Source organism: Symphalangus syndactylus, chromosome X (genome assembly GCF_028878055.3).
Source record: "Symphalangus syndactylus isolate Jambi chromosome X, NHGRI_mSymSyn1-v2.1_pri, whole genome shotgun sequence".
In the NCBI taxonomy this organism is placed as follows: Eukaryota; Metazoa; Chordata; class Mammalia; order Primates; family Hylobatidae; genus Symphalangus; species Symphalangus syndactylus.
This window is the reverse complement of record NC_072447.2, coordinates 127,892,786-127,912,545: the sequence shown is the minus strand read 5'-3', so window position 1 is coordinate 127,912,545 and position 19,760 is coordinate 127,892,786. Positions and strand designations below refer to the sequence as shown.

Sequence of the window (19,760 nt, the reverse complement as noted above, 5' to 3'; positions counted from 1 at the left end):
CAATCATTGTTTAATGAAGCTCATCTTTGCTGGAAAATCCCCACTGAGAGTGAAGCATCACAGTAATCCACACAGTCCTAACCAAGCCCACTGGAAAAATCACCCTGAAGAACACTGGTGGAAAAGAGAGAAGTCCATACCACAGTGTGAGAGCTAATTTAATGTGTTCTTCAACAAAAATTAAATAAAACAACATGACTCAAAAAAAAAAAGACAATATGTTAGTAAGTTGCCTAAGAGTCCATAGGTACTAAGTAGAGGAATCAAGGATGCAGTTATCTTTATTTCAAAATTTACTACCCTTTCCATCATACCCTGACCTTCAAAGAGTACTTACGAGTAAACTTATGAACAAATTGATCCAGATTATAATAAAACTCATAATCATGGCTTTATCAGAAGAATATTGTCATCTACTGAAAAATAACTCTGCTGTCTGTGGAGAATATTAATATCAATGCCTCTAAGTATATTAAACTAGTTTCAGAATTTGAGACTGTGAAAGATACAACCTGGCTTCCAGAACACCGTCTTTTCCTTTCAGGAATATGTGGCCTATTGTTCCCAAAACATATTTCATTCTTTCTGTAGGTTTTTATCCTACTTCTCTTCCTCCAGCAAGGGAATTCAATCACGAAAGAGGCTTGCCATGCTTTCATGTTGGTTTATCTACTGTCATGACTTTATTAATATTCAACATTTCTCAACAAAAAGTCAAAGGGACAAAGGAAAGAAACTCAGCAGAGCCAGTACACATCATCATTATTATACTGTCTAAATACTGAGTAGCATTTGAAGATAAGAAGGCTGTGTACTTTAATCAACCAGGGTTAATTTTATATGCTTAAAATAAATGCAAATATTGTTAGTATGATCAGGGAAACCAGCTGGTTGTCATCATTGGCATCTTTACCTTTTGTATATTATGAATTTTATTAGAAAGTTATTATCTTTCCAATTAATGAACTTGTCTTTCTGAATGAAGTTAGGGCACTGTTTTATTGGGATTTTTCCCCCAGTGATATCTTAAAGTATCATAAAATTCTTGCAACATTATCTGTGATGTTAATGAATTTTTAGTGAAACCCGGTTGGCATTTGTTTGTCATTAATCTCATTTCTAAGCCTTGAATGCCATTATCATTTTATAGACTTCTCAAAATCAGTTTGGCTTAGAGTTTTATATTATTCTTAGAGACTTAACTACCTCTTTTTAGAGTTTCTTGCACATTCATTCAGATCTTTGTGACATCTTGTTTATATAAATTGTTTATTAACATTTTGTTTAAAATATAAGTATAGGCAGGGCATGGTGGCTCACATCTGTAATCCCAGCACTTTGGGAAGCCAAGGTGGGAGGATCACTTGAGGCCAGAAGTTCAAGACCAGCCTGGTTAACATAGCAAGACCCCATCTCTATTAAAATAATAAATACATAAAATATAAATACAGACAGGGATTTTTGGTAATTATAATGTTTTTTGGAAGAATGGATGCTTGTTTTAACAAAATATGTTAATATATCTTCTTTGAATTCCCCACAGAGCTGTGTACCATGGAGTGTGGTAGCCATGGAGTCTGCTCAAGAGGAATTTGCCAGTGTGAAGAAGGCTGGGTAGGACCAACATGTGAGGAACGCTCCTGTCATTCTCATTGTACTGAGCATGGCCAATGCAAAGATGGAAAATGTGAGTGTAGCCCTGGATGGGAGGGCGACCACTGCACAATTGGTAAGTACCACCATACTTTAACCAAAGTAAGTTGGATTAGTTGAAGTTAAGAGCAGTCTAGTGAGTCAATCACTAGGCATTTAGTAGAATTTGAGTTTGGAGTAGAGGAGGAGAAGGAGGGTTGGTTACAAGTTTTAAAGTTTTGTAAACTGGTAGGTTTCTTCTTTTGTCGATGACATTCTACGTATTTCTTGTGTTGTTTCCTTTCTTATTACTTCAATATTCCTTATGTTTTCTGCTTTCGAGTGCTTTGAGTTACTCAAGTGAAAGGTGTTACATTGGAATAAAGTGTCATTAGTTAATAAGAAAAGTGCTTTTGTTGTGAAGGTAATATTCTCTGCCCATTTTTCCTTTTGAAAAGTATAGGTTGTTTCGGTTGAAAGCACTTAGAGGCAATTTCATTAAATGGGACTACTTTAACAGGGGCCATTCGATATCATTAGAGGCTGTCTTTAATGTATACGAGGAAGGCACTTCTGACCTATCATCAATAGAACATTTGTGTTGAATTGTTTATCCGGTAGTGTAGAGAGTTGGTGCTGAAGCCACCACTCTCTCTTCACCCCTTATTGTTAATTTCACAAGGGGAAAAGATCTGTGAATATGGAAAAGCCTATGTAATAATTAATTTATCATGTGATCTTCACACTATAAAAGATATTAAAAATAAATATTTCAGTTATAAAATATTTTCTTTTTCTGAAAAAAAAAAAAAAAAAAGCAAAGCCCTTAACATATATTTCTATCCACCGCTAAGGTTTCTATGCAAGAAACCTTTGCATAGAAAGGTTGTCATTAATACAGAGTAACAAGTATGATTCCCATTGTTCAGCTAAAGAAAGTGGGTCACAGGGTGTTCCTGTGTTCCAGTGGCATTCCTTGACTACACAGAAAATTCATGCAGAGCAAAGGCAAATGTGGGCCTCTGGATTCCCAATTTATTGTTTGTAGGCTTTTCCCTCGTTAGACTCTTAGACTGTACTACAGCTTTCATTTTTAGGTGAAAGTATTTTGTTATAATGGTTGGAACTTGCCAAAGTAATGTATAATATATATAATACATATAACATATATAACATATAATCTTCATAAACTGCATTACTTCTCTACTAAAGGTACAGTAAGTCTTGTTCTGCAACTGTGGGAAATAGTTAAGATTCATTAAAAAGGTGGAGAGGGGTGAGATTCAGATGTGTAGCTTAAGTAATTACATTCCTGTACTACAGTAAGTTTATTGCCTTTACATAAGAGGATTTAAATATTGTGATGATTACCATAGGTGGTTATTCCAGAACTCTCTTCTAAAGATATTACTAATAAGAAGTTGAAGCCAGTGCTCTTTCACAGACGTTATTACTGAAATGTGAAAATGCAGTTCTTATACTTCTAATGAAATATGACACTTTTTATGAAGCCTGAGTTTCTTGCAGATATGCCATTAATATCGTTCTCACAGAAAATATTATTCACAAACTACACAGGCCCATGTACCCAACTTTTGAGCTGCAGGCATTTCAGCAGTTCACAGTTTGCTGTTCTCCTCCCAGGCAACAGATGGTAAACCATTAGTACATATTGTATAGCTTTAGTCTCTCAGAAATTCATTTGATCACTCTTTTCCCCTCCCTTTTAGCTCACTACTTAGATGCTGTCCGAGGTAAGATTTTTCTCACTAATTTTATAACAGAAATATATTTTTAAAAGAAAATATGCATGTGAGAAAGAAAGGGTGGTGTTTTTTGGCATTTGTGTTGTTTGTTTTTATTTTTGGCAATCTTATTTAAATATAACGTTGTCAGTTTCGTGCTAAAATAGTCACACTAAAAGGTCATTTGTTTTTTCAACATCAAAGAGTCACTTTTTACCGTAGTATAGAATGGACTGATAAGCAGTTTTAAGGACTATTTTTTCTTGTCTTTATATTGAGTTCTGTGTATGTGTGTGTGTCTGGATCTGTGTGTATAACACAGGTAATTTTAAATAATTTTTAATAACTTAATAATTATTAAATAATTTGGTTCAGAGGATGAACTTTTTCTTTAACATAACAATATAGCTCCAAGTCCATATACAAGGGCTCCTAAGTCCTTACAGGGGCAGGAGAATTATCCTCCTAGAAGTATCCCATCATCCATCCCTCCAAGGAGCTTCCTTTAACAGAGACAGCAAGGGTTTTTCTGCCAGATATCCTAGTGCCTTTCATTACCTCAGCTTCAGAAGTTTAATATGTCCCAAATTATTCTTTATTTCTCCTTAATTATCTATTGCCTATCCATTAGAATAGAACTATAAAAATTCCCTTCTCAAACCTAGATATGTTCATCATATGCCATGTCATGAGTATATTATATACATCAAGCTTTTCATATTTTCTAACAACCATCTGTCATTTTATTTTTAAATTTTTTCTTCCTCTGGTCTGTTGATAGTTGCTTGGAAAACTATTTAGAAGGAACACTGGGTTACTTCTACAGATTTTTTAATCTGTTTTTTGTTTTGCTCTTTATGCTTTTGGAATTTTCTTTCAAAGAAAGAAACCAAAATGAATATTGACTGGACTATTCCCAGTAAAATTCAGGTCTGGTCCTGTGTTGCTACTAGGAAAATACCCAGTAGCATTATAGTTGCTTTCTCTGTTCATCTGCCCACTGTGCATGTGGCGCATGTGAAGTTACCCTTTGCTAGAGCTGAACTCCAAACTACGGGTACAAAGAGTAGGGCATCCCTGAGAAATTTAAAGCCTAAAGAGGAACCATTGTCAGTGTTGATGCTTTATCAATGGATAAAGGTTATTTAAATGCTACACTTTCCTCTTGACTTGATATTTTCCGGTTCTGTATAATTCAGAAAGTCTAGATCTGGCATGTATTAATTCCATAAACACTTATTTAACATTTAATATTATTGTTACAAGCATAATATCATGCAAGCTTTTGAGAGAGATACCATAGAAAGTAAAGATTTCAGTTCTTAGCCCGCAGATGAATAATAATCTTGAAGAGAAAAGCTGAATAAATGTAAAGCAACTACAGCACATTTCTAAGGCACCATATGAACAAATACTTAATGGTGTGGTCTGAACTGTATACCAACATACTTAAGTCCTGAAGCAATACATCATAAGGGAAAATCAGCACAGGCTAGAAGTAGTTAGGGAAAGTTTCTCTTCATAGGGACTGCTATCTTTTCCCAACATATTGGCCATAACTAGATACAGCGTCATCCATTTAGTTTTGATTGAGATGAGGAGATATGTTTAGTGAAAAGAAAAAAAGAATTCTTGCCGCTGCCATAGTTTTCTTCCTATATGAACCAGGGGTTGGGAATTGGGGTTAGCATTAATAAAGCTTAATTGGCTCTCTAAGGAAAACCACTGCAGAGTAAGGGATAACAAGTTCCCTGGGAAGGTTTTGCAAGCAAGCAAGCTCCTCTTCCATTTATTCAACACCTCATCTGAATGGGGCCCGGATGATTAGATGCTTCCCTATAGGCAAATACATCATTGTTGGCCAATCCCATTCTGATGTCTCTGTGATGGTTACTCTCTGATGTCTTTTCAGATGGCTGCCCAGGGCTCTGCTTTGGAAATGGACGATGTACCCTGGATCAAAATGGTTGGCACTGTGTGTGTCAGGTGGGTTGGAGTGGGACAGGCTGCAATGTTGTCATGGAAATGCTTTGTGGAGATAACTTGGACAATGATGGAGGTGAGTCATTTATAAAATGTTCACGTAAGAAAGGAATAGCCCAGCCTCTAGCACAGTGGTAATCAACCTGGCCAAGCGTGAAAATTAGGAATCTCTAGTATAAATGATACTGAGTTATATAGGGTAATGCTACCTTTTAGTCTCAATCACATTAAGAAGACATTACTTATTGAATATTACTATGACCAGGCAGTACTCCAATTTTTTTTTTGCATGTGTTATGTATCATTTAATTCTCACAATAACCCTATGAGGTATAGGTACTACTATTTTCCCTACTTGTAGATGGGAAAATTAATGCTCTGGGTGGGGATAGTAAGTGACTTATCCAGAATCACATAGCTAGGGAGTAGCAGAGCCAAGTCTCCAATTTAGGGCTATGTGACTTCAGAGCATATTTTCTCAACTACTACACCATGCTACCTCCCATACCCATGGCATTTATCATATCAAATTAAATTAACATACCACTATTCAAGTTGTTTGATGTTAGCATAGTTTGCACTAGACACACTAAAATATTTTTCTTTGTTGTTAGTTATTTGGAACTCCCTCTTGTGTGTCTACCTTTTAGTAACACTTTATACCTTTCAGAGGACATAGCATCAAGACAATTTATGGTAGAACTTTAAATATTTAATCAAGGAGCTACACATGATATTTTTTAAAACCATTGTGGCTCCAAGACCTCAGAGTTACCACTTCTCTTAGGAAAGCCAACAAAACATCTAACACACTGTACGGTCAGACATCAAAACTGCCCAAACCACCTCTGAGTGAGCCTAAAACAACAAATCCTCACTTTCCACATACCTTCTACTCGAGGAAACATAAAATTAACAAAAATTTTTTTTTGAATTTCTGTATATTAGCTTAAAATGAAGTATATTATTATATTTGACTCCTCACATTTCTATATCTGCTTAGACAGTTGCATTCCTTGTCATTTGAATGCAGACATGGGGCAGGCTTATATTAATAAGGTAGCAGTCATGGCTTAAGAACCAAACTGCATTGTAAGAGTTTCTTCCTTTATTTGTTCTGGCTAACAGTTAACCTTTAAAAGTTTTAAGACCTTATCAAAATTAAGTGGAGGCAACTTTGTGATTAAGAACACAGAGATTTGAAGTTAAACTGTCTGGATTCAGATACTAGCTCTGGCTCTTATACTAGCTGCATGATTTGGGGCAAGTTTTATGATATCTCTATGCTTCAATTTCCTTATTTCTAAAATGGGGTTGATGATGTTAAATGATATTACCATTTTTCCCTATAGTAGAATTAAGATAATATTGATGATAAATATAGATTCAGTTCTACTTTGAGACGGAAAGATAGATTGAATAATTAGACACACACTAACAGGGTTGTAATAAGTATTAAATGAGATAGTTCAAGTGAGCCACTTGAAAGATAATAAACTACACCACACACACACACACATAAACACACACACATAAACACACACACACACGCACACACAAATAGAAGAGACTATTTTCTGAAGAGACTGTTTACTACCCATATAACTTGAAAACCTTGTTTTGGAAACTGGAGTGAAGTTTGCAATCTAATGATCCACTGATAAACTATTTAGTTTATTTTGATGGCCCTCTAAGACTCATCTTCACTTTCCTTCTTGTCTTTTTCATTATATGCCTTTTACCTGGCACATCTTCATGTCTTCTCCACCCATTATTCTCTCTCCGTAATTTAAGTCTCAACTTAAACCATATCTCCCATGAAACTTCTGACGTCCACCTCCTCAATCACCCATGGTGTTGATAATATGCACCATACAATCAAACACCTAATTATATTCTGTATATGGTTTTCTTGTTGCATGTTAAGCATGACCCATTGCCCATAGTTATATTCCCAATATGTTGAAAATAATAGTATCTCACTTGTATTCAGGATTTACTATGTGCCAGGCACTGTGCTGAGCCCCTTATGTGAATTATTTCATTTAATCCCCATTATGTAGGAACATTTTTTTTTTTTTTTTTGAGACAAGGTCTTGTTCTGTCTCCCATTCTGGAGTGCAGTGGCACAATCTCAGCTCACTGCGACCTCTGCCTCTGGAGCTCAGGTAATCCTTCTACCTTAGCCTCCTGAGTAGCTGGGACTACAGGCACACACCACCACGCCTGGCTAATGTCTGTATTTTTAATAGAAACGGGATTTCACCATGTTGCCCAGGCCCATCTCAAACTCCTGGGCTCAAGCGATCTGTCTGCCTCAGCCTCTGAAAGTGCTGGGATTTCAGGTGTGAGCCACTGCACCTGGCCAGGAACTATCATTAACACTACTTTACAAATTAGGAAACTGAGACACAGAGAAGTCAAGTAAGTTGTTAAAAATCACGTAGTAAGCAAATTATAGGTCCTGGATATAAACCTAGGTGGTCTGCTTCATTCTAAAAAGGATTTGGTATAATAATAGGAATTTCTCAGTTATGTATTGATTAAAATGTTATGCTCAGAAAGCACATTAACAACCTATGCAATTATAATTTCTGGCTCAGTTAAGGTTGAGCCAATGTTTCCTGCCTCAGTAAAGTAATAAAAATAATTGAATATTTAATTATCACCATTTTTTATGGCCTCAAGGTCATCTCAAGGCAGCCAAAATGTTTAAAGAATGGATCAATTAAATATTAATGAATTAATGAATTATCAATTCTCAATGCCTGTGGTCTATGTAGATTCAGAAGACATAGAAGATTTCACTGAATGTGTATTGACCTGTGAACATTCCTTAAAACTATGTATCTATATGCAAATTAAAAATCAAAGACCTTAATATGAGCTCAGTATATTTTTATGATTGTCTCTTTAGGGAGCAGGGGGAAGGCTCCTTGAGATTTCCAATTACCATTTTTCCCTATAGTAGGATTAAGATGATATTGATGATAAATATAGATTGAGTTCTACTTTGAGATGGAAAGATAGAATGAATAAACTCTGAAAGCCCAATGACTAAGATTTTAGACCAATAATTCCATTTTTATACTGTTCAAATATTACCCCTAAGAATACATTAAATGCCCTTCATTTGGTAGTCTCAGCTTTCCAGCTATCCATAATGGCTGGTTTCATTTAGTTAAATATGACTAATTATTAATATTTGCTAAATATTAATATTAGCATACTTGTTTGTGCATGTGTGTATATGTGTGTGTTTTCATTACATTAGAAAGTACCAATTGAACCTTTTTGGGAAAAAGTAGTTCTAATATTAAAAATGTAATTCTTAAGAAATCTTCCCAATCAAAAAAAAAATCACTTTCAAGCATTTGCTTCAAGTAGCTGCTACCTGATTACTCCATATTATAACTGATACTTAAAGAATGGTGGAATTTTTTTGCATTCTAATCAGCTTTGAATACTCATTAGTATTGCTGCTACTTCCTGAAGCTTTGACTTTAGTTACCCTCTGATTCAATGCATTGTGATTCTCAGTAACTAATTGGGCTGCATGGAATATGTGGGTGACACCGCTGGTCCAGAAACTACCTAAAAGCTCCTTGAACAGTAAAAACAGAAGACAGAAAAAATAACCTTTGGATGTTTTTTCTTAAGTGCAAAAAAGGAAAGCTATCTTATGTATTGTATATATAAGAACTAATTAGAAGTCACAAACCTATGAAATGTCTTGACCTCGTTCATCTCTTTAATCAAGAAGCACCTACCACATGCACAACCATATACTTGGAGGAAAAGACTTACTATGGTGACCACATTTTCATTTGTTAATTATGTGTCCTAATTTGGAGTTTGTTACATATGATCACCATACATTACATGCACGTATGAATTAACATCAGAAAAAAGTTTGAACATTATATTAACTGAGTCAGAATAGCTAAAACAAGCAATAGTGAAAGAACTATCAGACATTAAGGCATATTTGAAAGCTATGATAATTAAAGCAAAGTGGTACTGATGTAAGAATAGGCAGATTAATGCAACTGAATGAAAGCTCTAGAACACACCCAAGTACAAAATTTAGTTTATTATAAAACTGGCATCAAAAATCAATGGGGGAAAATAAGCATTATTAAATAAATGGAATTGGGACAACTCTTAAGAAAAATGCCTTAGATTTTTTAATTCATACCATATACCTAAAGAATAAGATAAATAAAAACACTTCAACTGGATTAATGAGTTAAAAGTAAAAGAAAACAAACAGAATTCAAAAAAAAAAAAATAGGTGATCTTACAATGAGAAAGCACTTTGTAAACATGAAAAGAAACCATAATAGGAAAAAAAAAACAATAAATTTGACTTAGTAAAAATTTAAAACTTTTTTATAATGTTTAGCTAAATGTGTAGACCATCCAATATCTAAATATTTGCAGACATCAAAATCTACACTGTCTAATATGGTAGCTACTGGCCACATGTGAGTATTTAAATTTAACTTAAATAACATAAAAAAATGCAGGATCTCAACTGCACTAGTCACATCTCAAGTGCTCAGTAGCCACATGAGACTAGTAGCTACTGTACTAGACAGCACAGTACTAGAGCATTCCTATCTTTAGGAAAAGTTATATTGGATAGTGATGATCCAGATGTTTCACTCAAATGTTTACCTTTAGACCAAACATTTCACATTAAGTACCTGGTTTTCCATTAATTCATTACTACTTCTTGCCAACTGTTGTGCTTGGCACTGGGAAGAAAACGATAAACAATACAAGTTTCTGCCTTCATGGAGCTTATGGTCTAGCAAGGCAGATATATATTAAATAATCCACACAAATATGAGGGACTTCAAAAAGTTCATGGAAAGGGGGACTTATAAATATTTTAAAATATAAACGTTATTTCTCAACAAAAATATAAACTTTATTTCTACATCAAGTTCAAGACAATTTTGTAAGGGATGAGTCCATCCTGATATAACTGAGGGTCCTGGGAACTTAACCAGTCTTCTTTACATTGTTAACTGAAGAAAAATGGGTACCCATTAAAGATTTTTTAAGATTAGCAAACAAAAAAAAAATTAGAAAGAGGCAAATCAGAACTGTAAGTAAGATAAATGCGTAATGATTTCCCATTGAAACTCTTGCAAATTGCCCTTGTTTAATGAGAGGAATGAGCAGGAGCATTGTCATGGTGGATTAGGACTCTCTGGTGAAGCTTTCCTGGGTGTTTTTCTGCTAAACCCTTGGCTAACTTTCTCAAAACACTCTCGTAATAAGCAGATGTTATCGTTCTTTGGCCCTCCAAAAAGACAACAAACAAAATGCCTTGAGGATCCCAAACAAGTGTTGCCTCCTGGGTTCAAGCTATTCTCCTGCTTGAGCCTCCCAAGTAGCTGGAACTATAGGTGCATGCCACCCGCACCCCTCTGGCTAATTTTTGTATTTTTAGTAGAGATGGGTTTTCACCATGTTGGACAGGCTGGTCTCGAACTCCTGACCTCGTGATCCGCCTGCCTCAGCCTCCCAAAGTGCTGGGATAACCACTGCTGTTGACCAGTCCACTCTTGCTTTGACTGGACCCCGTCCACCTCTTTGTAGCCATTGTTTTGATTGTGTTTTGTCTTCGGAGTCATACTGGTAAAGCCACATTCCATCTCCTATTACAATTCTTCAACAAAATGCTTCGGGATCTTCATCTCATTTATTTAAAATTTCCATTGAAAGTTCTGCTTTTGTCTGCTGCTCATCTGGGAGTAACAGTTTTGTACTCATCAAGTGGCAAATTTGTTTGACTTTAATTTTTCAGTCCGAATTGTGTAAGCTGAACCAATTGAGATGTCTGTGGTGTCGGAACTGCTACCGCTGTTAATCATTGGTCCTCTTCAATTAGAGCACAAACAAGATTAATTTTTCCTCACAAATTGATGTGGATGACCTGCTGCTGCAGGCTTCATCTTCAGCATCGTCTTGTCTCTTCTTACAATGAGTTATCTATTTGTAAACTGCTGATTTCTTTGGGGCATTGTCCCCATAAACTTTTCATAAAGTATCAGTGATGTCATCATTCTTCCACCTAAGTTTCATCATAAATTTGATGTTTGTTCTTGCTTCAATTTTAGCAAAATTCATGTTGCTCTGACAGGGACTCTTTTCAAACTGATGTCTTATCCTTCTTAGTGCCTCAAACTAGATCCTGTTCAGATGTGTTCCAACAAGTTAGTATGACTTTATTTTAGTGCAAAAAAAATTTGAACTCCTTGCATAGTTTTCTCATGATACACATTTTCCATGAACTTTTTGAAGATCCCTCATAGCCATATATTTACAACTGTGAAGAGTGCTGGAAAAATTTTATAATTTTAAAATTGTGTAATTCTATAAATGTGCATAGGGACCTGACCTAGTCTGGGTGGTGAGAGAGGCCTCACATGAGTCAGGGGAAGAACGTTCCAGACGGAGGAGATAGCGCGTATATATGCCCTGAGGTGGAAATGTACTAGACTGTAAAGTAAAAGGCAAGTCTTTGTGGCTGGAACATAAGTCAGGAAGAGATTAGTATAGAAAAGTAGTCAGGGGCCAGATCATACAGAACATTGTGAGTTTTACAAGATCTTCAGTTACCATACAAAGATTCCATTTCATTCACTTGACTTGTGGGGGAAGGAAAGTGGTCTCTGATATTGTGGAAATATTTTCAAGGAGGCTCAAAACATGTAGAGTAAGAGTGTTTAATCCAAACAGCCTTTTTTCTCTGATCTTTTAAGTATTTATCACGTTTGTCCAAGCTTCTCTGGTATAAACTCTTCCAGTGGTCTATATTCATATTCATTGGTAAAATCAATAAGTTAATTGCCTAAAAGAGAATGATCTTCCAGGAATCATTCTTCATAACAAGTCACCATTCATTAAGAGCAATAGCTATTTGCAAGCCTCTTCTATGATGTAGTGTTTCTAGATCCAGAAGACAGCACCACAGGTGAGTTATGAACACATACAAGCTCATGGATCAATGAGCCTGTTTGGAATGGCACCAGCATGCTTCAGTGTTTAATAAATAGGACAATGAAAGAGAAGGAACAATGAATTTATAACATTTACTCTATGTAAGAGGCAAACATCTTCACATTTACTTTTGAGATTTGGTTGGAGACAAAAGACTTGGCATCAGAAAGCATGTTTCTAATTATTCTTTTCTCACCATACCCCTTTAATTTTGAAGCAACCCATTTATTAATGGATCATCACTTAGTTATAAGAGCCTAAACTGCCCAAGTGCCTCCAGATGCAACTGCAAAGTAGAAAATCTCAACTCTGTAACTGTTCACCACTGTATGACTGGGCCCATCACATTATCTACCAACTAAGGCTACTGATACTTGACATCTGCCTACTTTGCAGTGATGAAAATGAATGAGAAAAGAGTTGAAATACAGTCATTTAAAGTGGGCAATAAAAGTGTGTTATCAATGAAGAATCTATTAATAACAATTTGATATATTAGTTGGATATTAATCTCTGGGCAAATTTACAAATGTCATAGAAATAGGACTTTTATGGCATCCATTTATTCATTATTCAAATATATAATGGATGTTCATTTTTTGGGGGGGAGGATAGTGTCTCGCTCTGTCACCCAGACTTGAGTGCAGTGGTGCAATCTCGGCTCACTGCAACCGCCGCCTCCTGGTTTCAAGCTATTCTCCTGCCTGAGCCTCCCAAGTAGCTGGAACTATAGGTGCATGCCACTCCCACCCCCCAGCTAATTTTTGTATTTTTAGTAGAAATGGGTTTTCACCATGTTGGCCAGGCTGGTCTCGAATTCCTGACATCAAGTGATCTGCCTGCCTCGGCCTCCCAAAGTGCTGGGATTACAGGCGTAAGCTACCATGCTGGGCCTTGAATGCTTACTTTAAGCCAGGTACCGTTCTAGTCATTGAGGAAATAGCAATACATAAAAAAGATAAAATTCATGCTTCCATAAAGCTTATATTCTAGTTAAAAGAGGCAGAAATTAAACCAAATTTTAAAAATACATATTATGATAGAAGGTGGTAAATGTGATGAAGAAAATTTGTTTTTTTTTTTTTTTAAAGGCAAGATGGCTACCAGAGGCCGGCAAGGGTAATGGGGATTTAAAGGGGAATTGGGGATGGTTAATGATGCAAAAAGATAGTTAGAAAGAATGAATAAGACCTACTTTTTTTTTTTTTTTTTTTTTTGAGTTGGAGTTTCGCCCTTGTTGCCCAGGCTGGAGTGCAATGGTGCTATCTCAGCTCACTGCAACCTCTGCCTCCTGGGTTCAAGTGATTCTCCTGCCTCAGTCTCCCGAGTAGCTGGGATTACAGGTGCCCACCACCACGCCCGGCTAATTATTGTATTTTTAGTAGAGACAGGGTTTCGCCATATAGGCCAGGCTGGTCTCGAACTCCTAACCTCAGGTGATCCATCCCCCTCAGCCTCCCAAAGTGTTGAGATTACAGGCGTGAGCCACCACGCCTGGCCAAGACATACTATTTGATAGCACAACAGGGTGACTACAGTCAATAATTTAATTGTGCATTTTAAAATAACTAAAACAGTATAATTGGATTGTTTGTAACACAAAGGATAAATGTTTGAGGGGGTAGATACCCCATCTTTCATGATGAGATTATTATACATTGCATGCCTGTATCAAAATATCTGAGGTACCCCATAAATATATACACCTACTATGTACCCACAAAAATTTAAAATTAAAAAAAATTAAAATTAAGGCAGGAAAAGGAAGGACAGGGAGTGTAGGACAGGGGGAAATTTTAAATAAGGTAGCCAGAGAAAATCTCACTAAGAAGATGACATTTGAATAAAGACCCAAAGGAGGTGAAGGTTAAGCCATGTTGATACCAGGGAGAAGAACATTCCAGGCATAGGAATAGTGTGTGCAAACGTTCTGATAACAAGACATTGCCTGGGAAATTAAGGAACAGCCAGAGGAGTGGGAAGGAGATTGGGTGGATCAGAAGAGGTAAGATCTGAGAGGTAAGAGGGAGATGGCAAAGAATCAGACTGTGAGGTAATAAGTCATTGTTGAGACTTAGGCTTTTATTCTAAGTGATATGAAAACCCACCAATGGCAGGTAGGCACCAGGAGGACATGAACATTAGTGGCATACAAACAACGTATTTTCCCAACCCAGAAAAGTTTAATGGTATGTGGTTATAGCAACAATAATGATTTGGGCAGGCCAAATCCTGAGTACACTTGAGTCTCTCTCACTTTCTTTTTTCTAATACAGTAAAATCCAGGGGTAAAAATCAGCCTGAATAAATGAAGAACATGAATTATAGACTATTTCCAGAGGAAATACAGTCCTATTACCTTCAATACATATAAGGGCAACAACTAAGCTAACAGGAGTTCCTAGTAGGAGGCCTGCTTTAGTAAAGAGTTATGAATGATTTATAGTTAGTTCATTGCTTATGGCTTTCTAAAATGCCTAAGAAGATTTTGCTTTACTGAGTCATTGGAATGATCAGCCCTTCCATTTTATTTTCACTATTAATTTGCTCAGCAGACCCACTGTTCCATAGATGCTGAAAAGCTTAAGCTTAAATCCAGCCCCTGTCCAAATGGTGACAAATTCTGAATCAATCAAATCCAAGCAATGAAAAGTTTCTGTAGTATTAGTGTTTGTCTACTCAGAGTCACATAAGATCCTACCTACCTGACAACCTAACCAAGCATAGTTCGTAAAATGAACACATTCCAACAACTGAAACATGCTACACAGAAATCAATTACCCTCTGGCCAGTAATAATGCAACTTCAATAGAAGTGGGGTTGAACACTTTAAGCTGCCATTGCAAACCATTGACATCTACCCCTAAGACTCTATCCTTAGATTCTTTGCAGTCTGTGTGTTTTAGAATTTGGTATAATAACAACAGCTAACATTTATCAAGTGCTGGTTATGTACTAAATAGTAAGCTTATTATGATTACCTTTCCAACTTTATTGAGGTATAAATGGTGTACAAAACCTGAACATAATAAATGTAAATAATTTGGTCAGTTTATACATATGTGTAAACTCATGTTACCATCACCACAAACAAGGTAATAAACATATCCATTACATCCAATGGTTTTCTTCTTGTCCCTTTGTTCTGGGGTGGAGTGTGTGTGTGTGTGTGTGTGTGTGTGTGTGTGTGTAACATGAGGTCTACCCTCTTAAAAAATTGTTAACTGCACAATACCTCATTATTAACTATAAGTACTATGTTGTACAAGAACTTGCTTATCTTATAACTGTGACTTTATACCCATTAAACAACTCTCCATATCCCCATAACCAATCCCCAAGTAACCACCATGCTGTTGTCTACTTCTGTATGTTTAACTATATTAGATGCCTCATATAAGAGCAATCATGGAGTGTTTTCCCTTCTATGACTGACTTATTTCACTTAGCCTAATGTTCTCCAGTCTACGGCTATACCACCCTGAATGCACCCAATCTCGTCTTTATTATAGCGTGTGATACCTACAACAACAACCTGTAGAGTGAGTATTATTGTTATTTACATCTTACAAATGAGGAACTGACTTGTCCAGGATTCTACAGATTGTAAGTGACAACATTAAGATTAGAGCCAAAGCAGGGCTGGCCCGGTGGCTCACGCCTGTAATCCCAACAGTTCGGGAGGCCAAGGCAGGTGGATCACCTGAGGCCAGTAGTTCGAGACCAGCCTGGCCAACATGGTGAAACCCCGTCTCTACTAAAAATACAAAAAATTAGCCAGGCATGGTGGCAGGTGCCTGTAATCCCAGGTACTCGGGAGGCCGAGGCAGGAGAATCGCCTGAACCCAGGACACAGAGGTTGCATTGAGCAGAGATCACGCCACTGCACTCCAGCCTGGGCGACAGAGCAAAAGTCCGTCTCAAAAAAAAAAATAGAGCCAAAGTAGTCTGGTTTGGTTTTCTTTTGTTTTGTTTTTTACCTTAACCTCTTCATGTGCTCTAAATACCTACGTATAGTCATGCACTTAGAAGTCCTACAGCCTAGATCAGTACTAGTAATACACACTGTTTAGATGATGATGTTGAATGTGTGATTTGCATGCATAACACTAGGTGTTAATATGACTGCCAGGTTACTTCCCACTGCAACTACATTTAGCCTCCCCTTCTTTGTTTGTAATATAGGGATGAGGATATCAACCTAACAGGCTTGTTGAAGGGATTTGTTGAGATAATATATGTGGATGTACCTAGTGCCTGGCAAATATTAACTAATCTATACGTGTTTTCAAATTCTTTTGTATAACCTACTATGAATTAACTGCCCGTTATTATCAAGGTGATAATACAAGTGCTGTCTCTAAAGGATATATATTCGTAAATGCATTTTCAGGATTAGAAAGTATGGGTTTCCCCTGTATCACTCATATTCCTTCATCCATTTCCCCTTTCAGCCAAGGGCATACAATTAGTAGGCATAAGTTTACTAGTGATGACTTGATTACGTAGCAAAGAAACCAGTGCTTCATCATCACCAATTGAGCCAACTGGCAAAGTCCCAAACTGGTTGGCAAAGCTAGGATCAATGAATGTCATAGATAGTCCTTCAAGTCAGTGTAACCTCCCTCTTTTTTAGCTACCTAGTATTTTTATTCCTTTGAAGAGAACAGGCCCTAAAAGCAAAAATCGGTTAATATTTGATATGCCGCTGACAACGCTGAGCTTGGCTGTCAGTAGGGTGCCACAGCTTCCAATTCTGAACAATTAGGAAAAAAAAACTGTTAATAGCCAAAAAACAAGGCATACATTCAGTGTGATTGTCATTTGTACTTCTTTGCAACAGTCTAGACGTACTTTATGGGGTGTTAGTCAATGTGATAACTGGTAAGTTCATCTTTGCCCATGTACTGGACTTACCTACAAATTATAATACGGGGTTTGCATGCCATTATTGGTCGGCTTGCCTGAGGTCTTTCTAGACTCAACAGGAGCCTTGCTGTTGTCTCAGAAAACAGAGGTCTTAAAGGGTCAGCCCTACATAATAGGCAATTATTAAATATGAAACCTTAGCTTGGAATGTATAGAACATTACTAGATGAGAATGTGAGTCCCAATTATGAATTGGTTCTATGTTTAGATTTTTTTAGTTTTTTTAAGATCTTTTTGGAATTAATATTTATTTAAAATCAATTTATTTTCAAAAATAAGTCGGAATTTTGTGGTTGACAGGTTGAAACCTGTGACTGCCCAGTGTGATTATTACTAGTGTATTCGTTAATATTTGCCAGGCATGACACTACATACTTCCACATATGTTAGCTCAATAATAACAAATTCACTATTCAATAAAAATGTAAAAGTGACTGCCCATTTGAAAAGCAGTTTTTCATTGTTTAGTGCATTATGCACCAATTCCAGACATCAGAGAACTCTCTTAATCAGCCTGATATTTTTGCCAGCTTTTCAGCGCATCCAGATGTTTAATTAGCAGAGTAAAGAGATAATGTGCTAATAAGAGGCTGAGAACAGCGTATTGGAGGGAGAGGCGGTAGTGATATCTAAAATCCGTAAAAAAATTGTTAATATAATTTGCTGAATGATGGGAAAAGGGGAAGCAGAAAGAAACTTCTTATTGAAACAAATTCACACTAAAAAGTCATCAATGAAAAAATATGTATACAGAGAAATAGAAATCAGGGGCAAAAATACTTTGAACAAACAGGGAAGGCAAGAAAAAAGCAAACTGCATTTTAAATCAAAGTAGTATCTATAGTACAGGGAATTTGAAAGGACCACATGTGGGGAAAAATATTTCCTGGGTGCCCTAGGGCTGCTGTTCCAAACGTCTGCTCTCTTGGTGTTCCTCGCTTTCATTGCCCCCCAGCTGTGGTACACCCGCCTCTAACTCCACGGGAGCAGACAAGTGGGGGAGAGAGAGCAAGCAAAAGAGCTGCAGGAAACCAGTGCTAGTAACTTGCTGCAGCAGCAGCCTGAAGGAGACGGTGATCCATCCGAACGTTCCTATTCCAAGGCAAGCCAAGCAGATCAGTATCTTTATATTTACCCTTGTTAAACAACTGAATTAGAGCCACTTGCCTTCTTTAAGGACCTGGGAAGAACTTTAATTTTTTTGCTTATGGGGCATGGAATGAAGTGTCCATATGCTCAGTTAATCACTCCAACCCCTTCTCTTTGCGTGTAACTCTCTTAAAGCACTGCTTACATTTTTGCTAGTATAAGAGTTAGCTGTTTACATATCTCTTTCTCCTACTAAGCCCAGAGCTCTTGAAAACAGGAAAAGGGTATTTTTATCTCTTCACCTCTCCAAGCACCTAACAGTATTTTGCACCTGTTAGATTCTCAGTGGTCTCCCTGCCTCACAATCCCTGTTCCCTACATCAGTTCTCTACCAAAGAGCAAAGCCTTTGTATGAGGTTTATTTGTGGTACAACAGTGGATTCAGCAGTCTACAGCAAATGGTGAAGGGCTAGAAAATGAAACAGAGAAAGTCGTTGCATTCATATTTGTCAGATTTAATAGTAATTGCATCGGCTGGGTGCGGTGGCTCACGCCTGTATTCCCAGCACTTTGGGAGGCCGAGGTGGGCGGATCAAGAGGTCAGGAGATCGAGACCATCCTGGCTAACACGGTGAAACCCCGTCTCTACTAAAAATACAAAAAATTAGCCGGGTGTGTTGGCAGGCGCCTGTAGTCCCAGCTACTCGGGAGGCTGAGGCAGGAGAATGGTGTGAACCCGGGAGGAAGAGCTTGCAGTGAGCCGAGATTGTGCCACTGCACTCCAGCCTGGGCAACAGAGCGAGACTCCATCTCAAAAAATAAATAGAATAGTAATTGCATCAAAAAACTGCTGTTAGGCATGTTAACTCTAGTTCCTTCTATAAATTCCTTAAAAAACTGGTTCTGCAACTTTAGTATGCTTCAGAATCACCCAGATTAAGTATGCATAATCCTGGGCTCTGTAAAAATTCTGAGTCAGTAGGTGAAGCTCAAGAATATGCATATTTTATAAGCTCCCTAGGTAATTGACAACATATTTGAAAATCATTGCTCTAAATATCATTTTTCACCATGAGAATCCTAACCTCTATTTTGAGCATTACCAGTAGACAACAATATTGGGAGGATTTTTTAAAAAAAATACAAATTCAGGTAGCAAGTACTTGTTAATTGTGTGCTCATAGATGTACTAGGTGTACTTACAAGAAATCATTGCATTCTGAAAGAATGGTCTCACTGAGGAAGAAGAAATTTCTAAACAGTGATATGTAATAGAATTGTTTACCCAAACTCTAAACAATAACTATATAAACTATATTCTCCAGCTGATAAATGCTGGATAATTCAGGAAAGAAAGATTTATG

General features: G+C 36.9%; 1 protein-coding gene across 2 annotated transcripts in view; it reads left to right on the top strand.

Annotated features, from left to right (window-relative positions):
* The window catches only part of TENM1 (teneurin transmembrane protein 1), an 815,747-nt gene that overhangs the window by 627,555 nt on the left and 168,432 nt on the right, over positions 1-19,760 (top strand). For both annotated transcript variants that reach the window (XM_055269101.2, XM_055269106.2), the window contains 3 exons: positions 1,544-1,729; positions 3,363-3,386; positions 5,290-5,436. In XM_055269101.2, the coding sequence (XP_055125076.1) occupies positions 1,544-1,729; positions 3,363-3,386; positions 5,290-5,436 (357 nt within the window). The remainder of the gene's footprint in view (positions 1-1,543; positions 1,730-3,362; positions 3,387-5,289; positions 5,437-19,760) is intronic.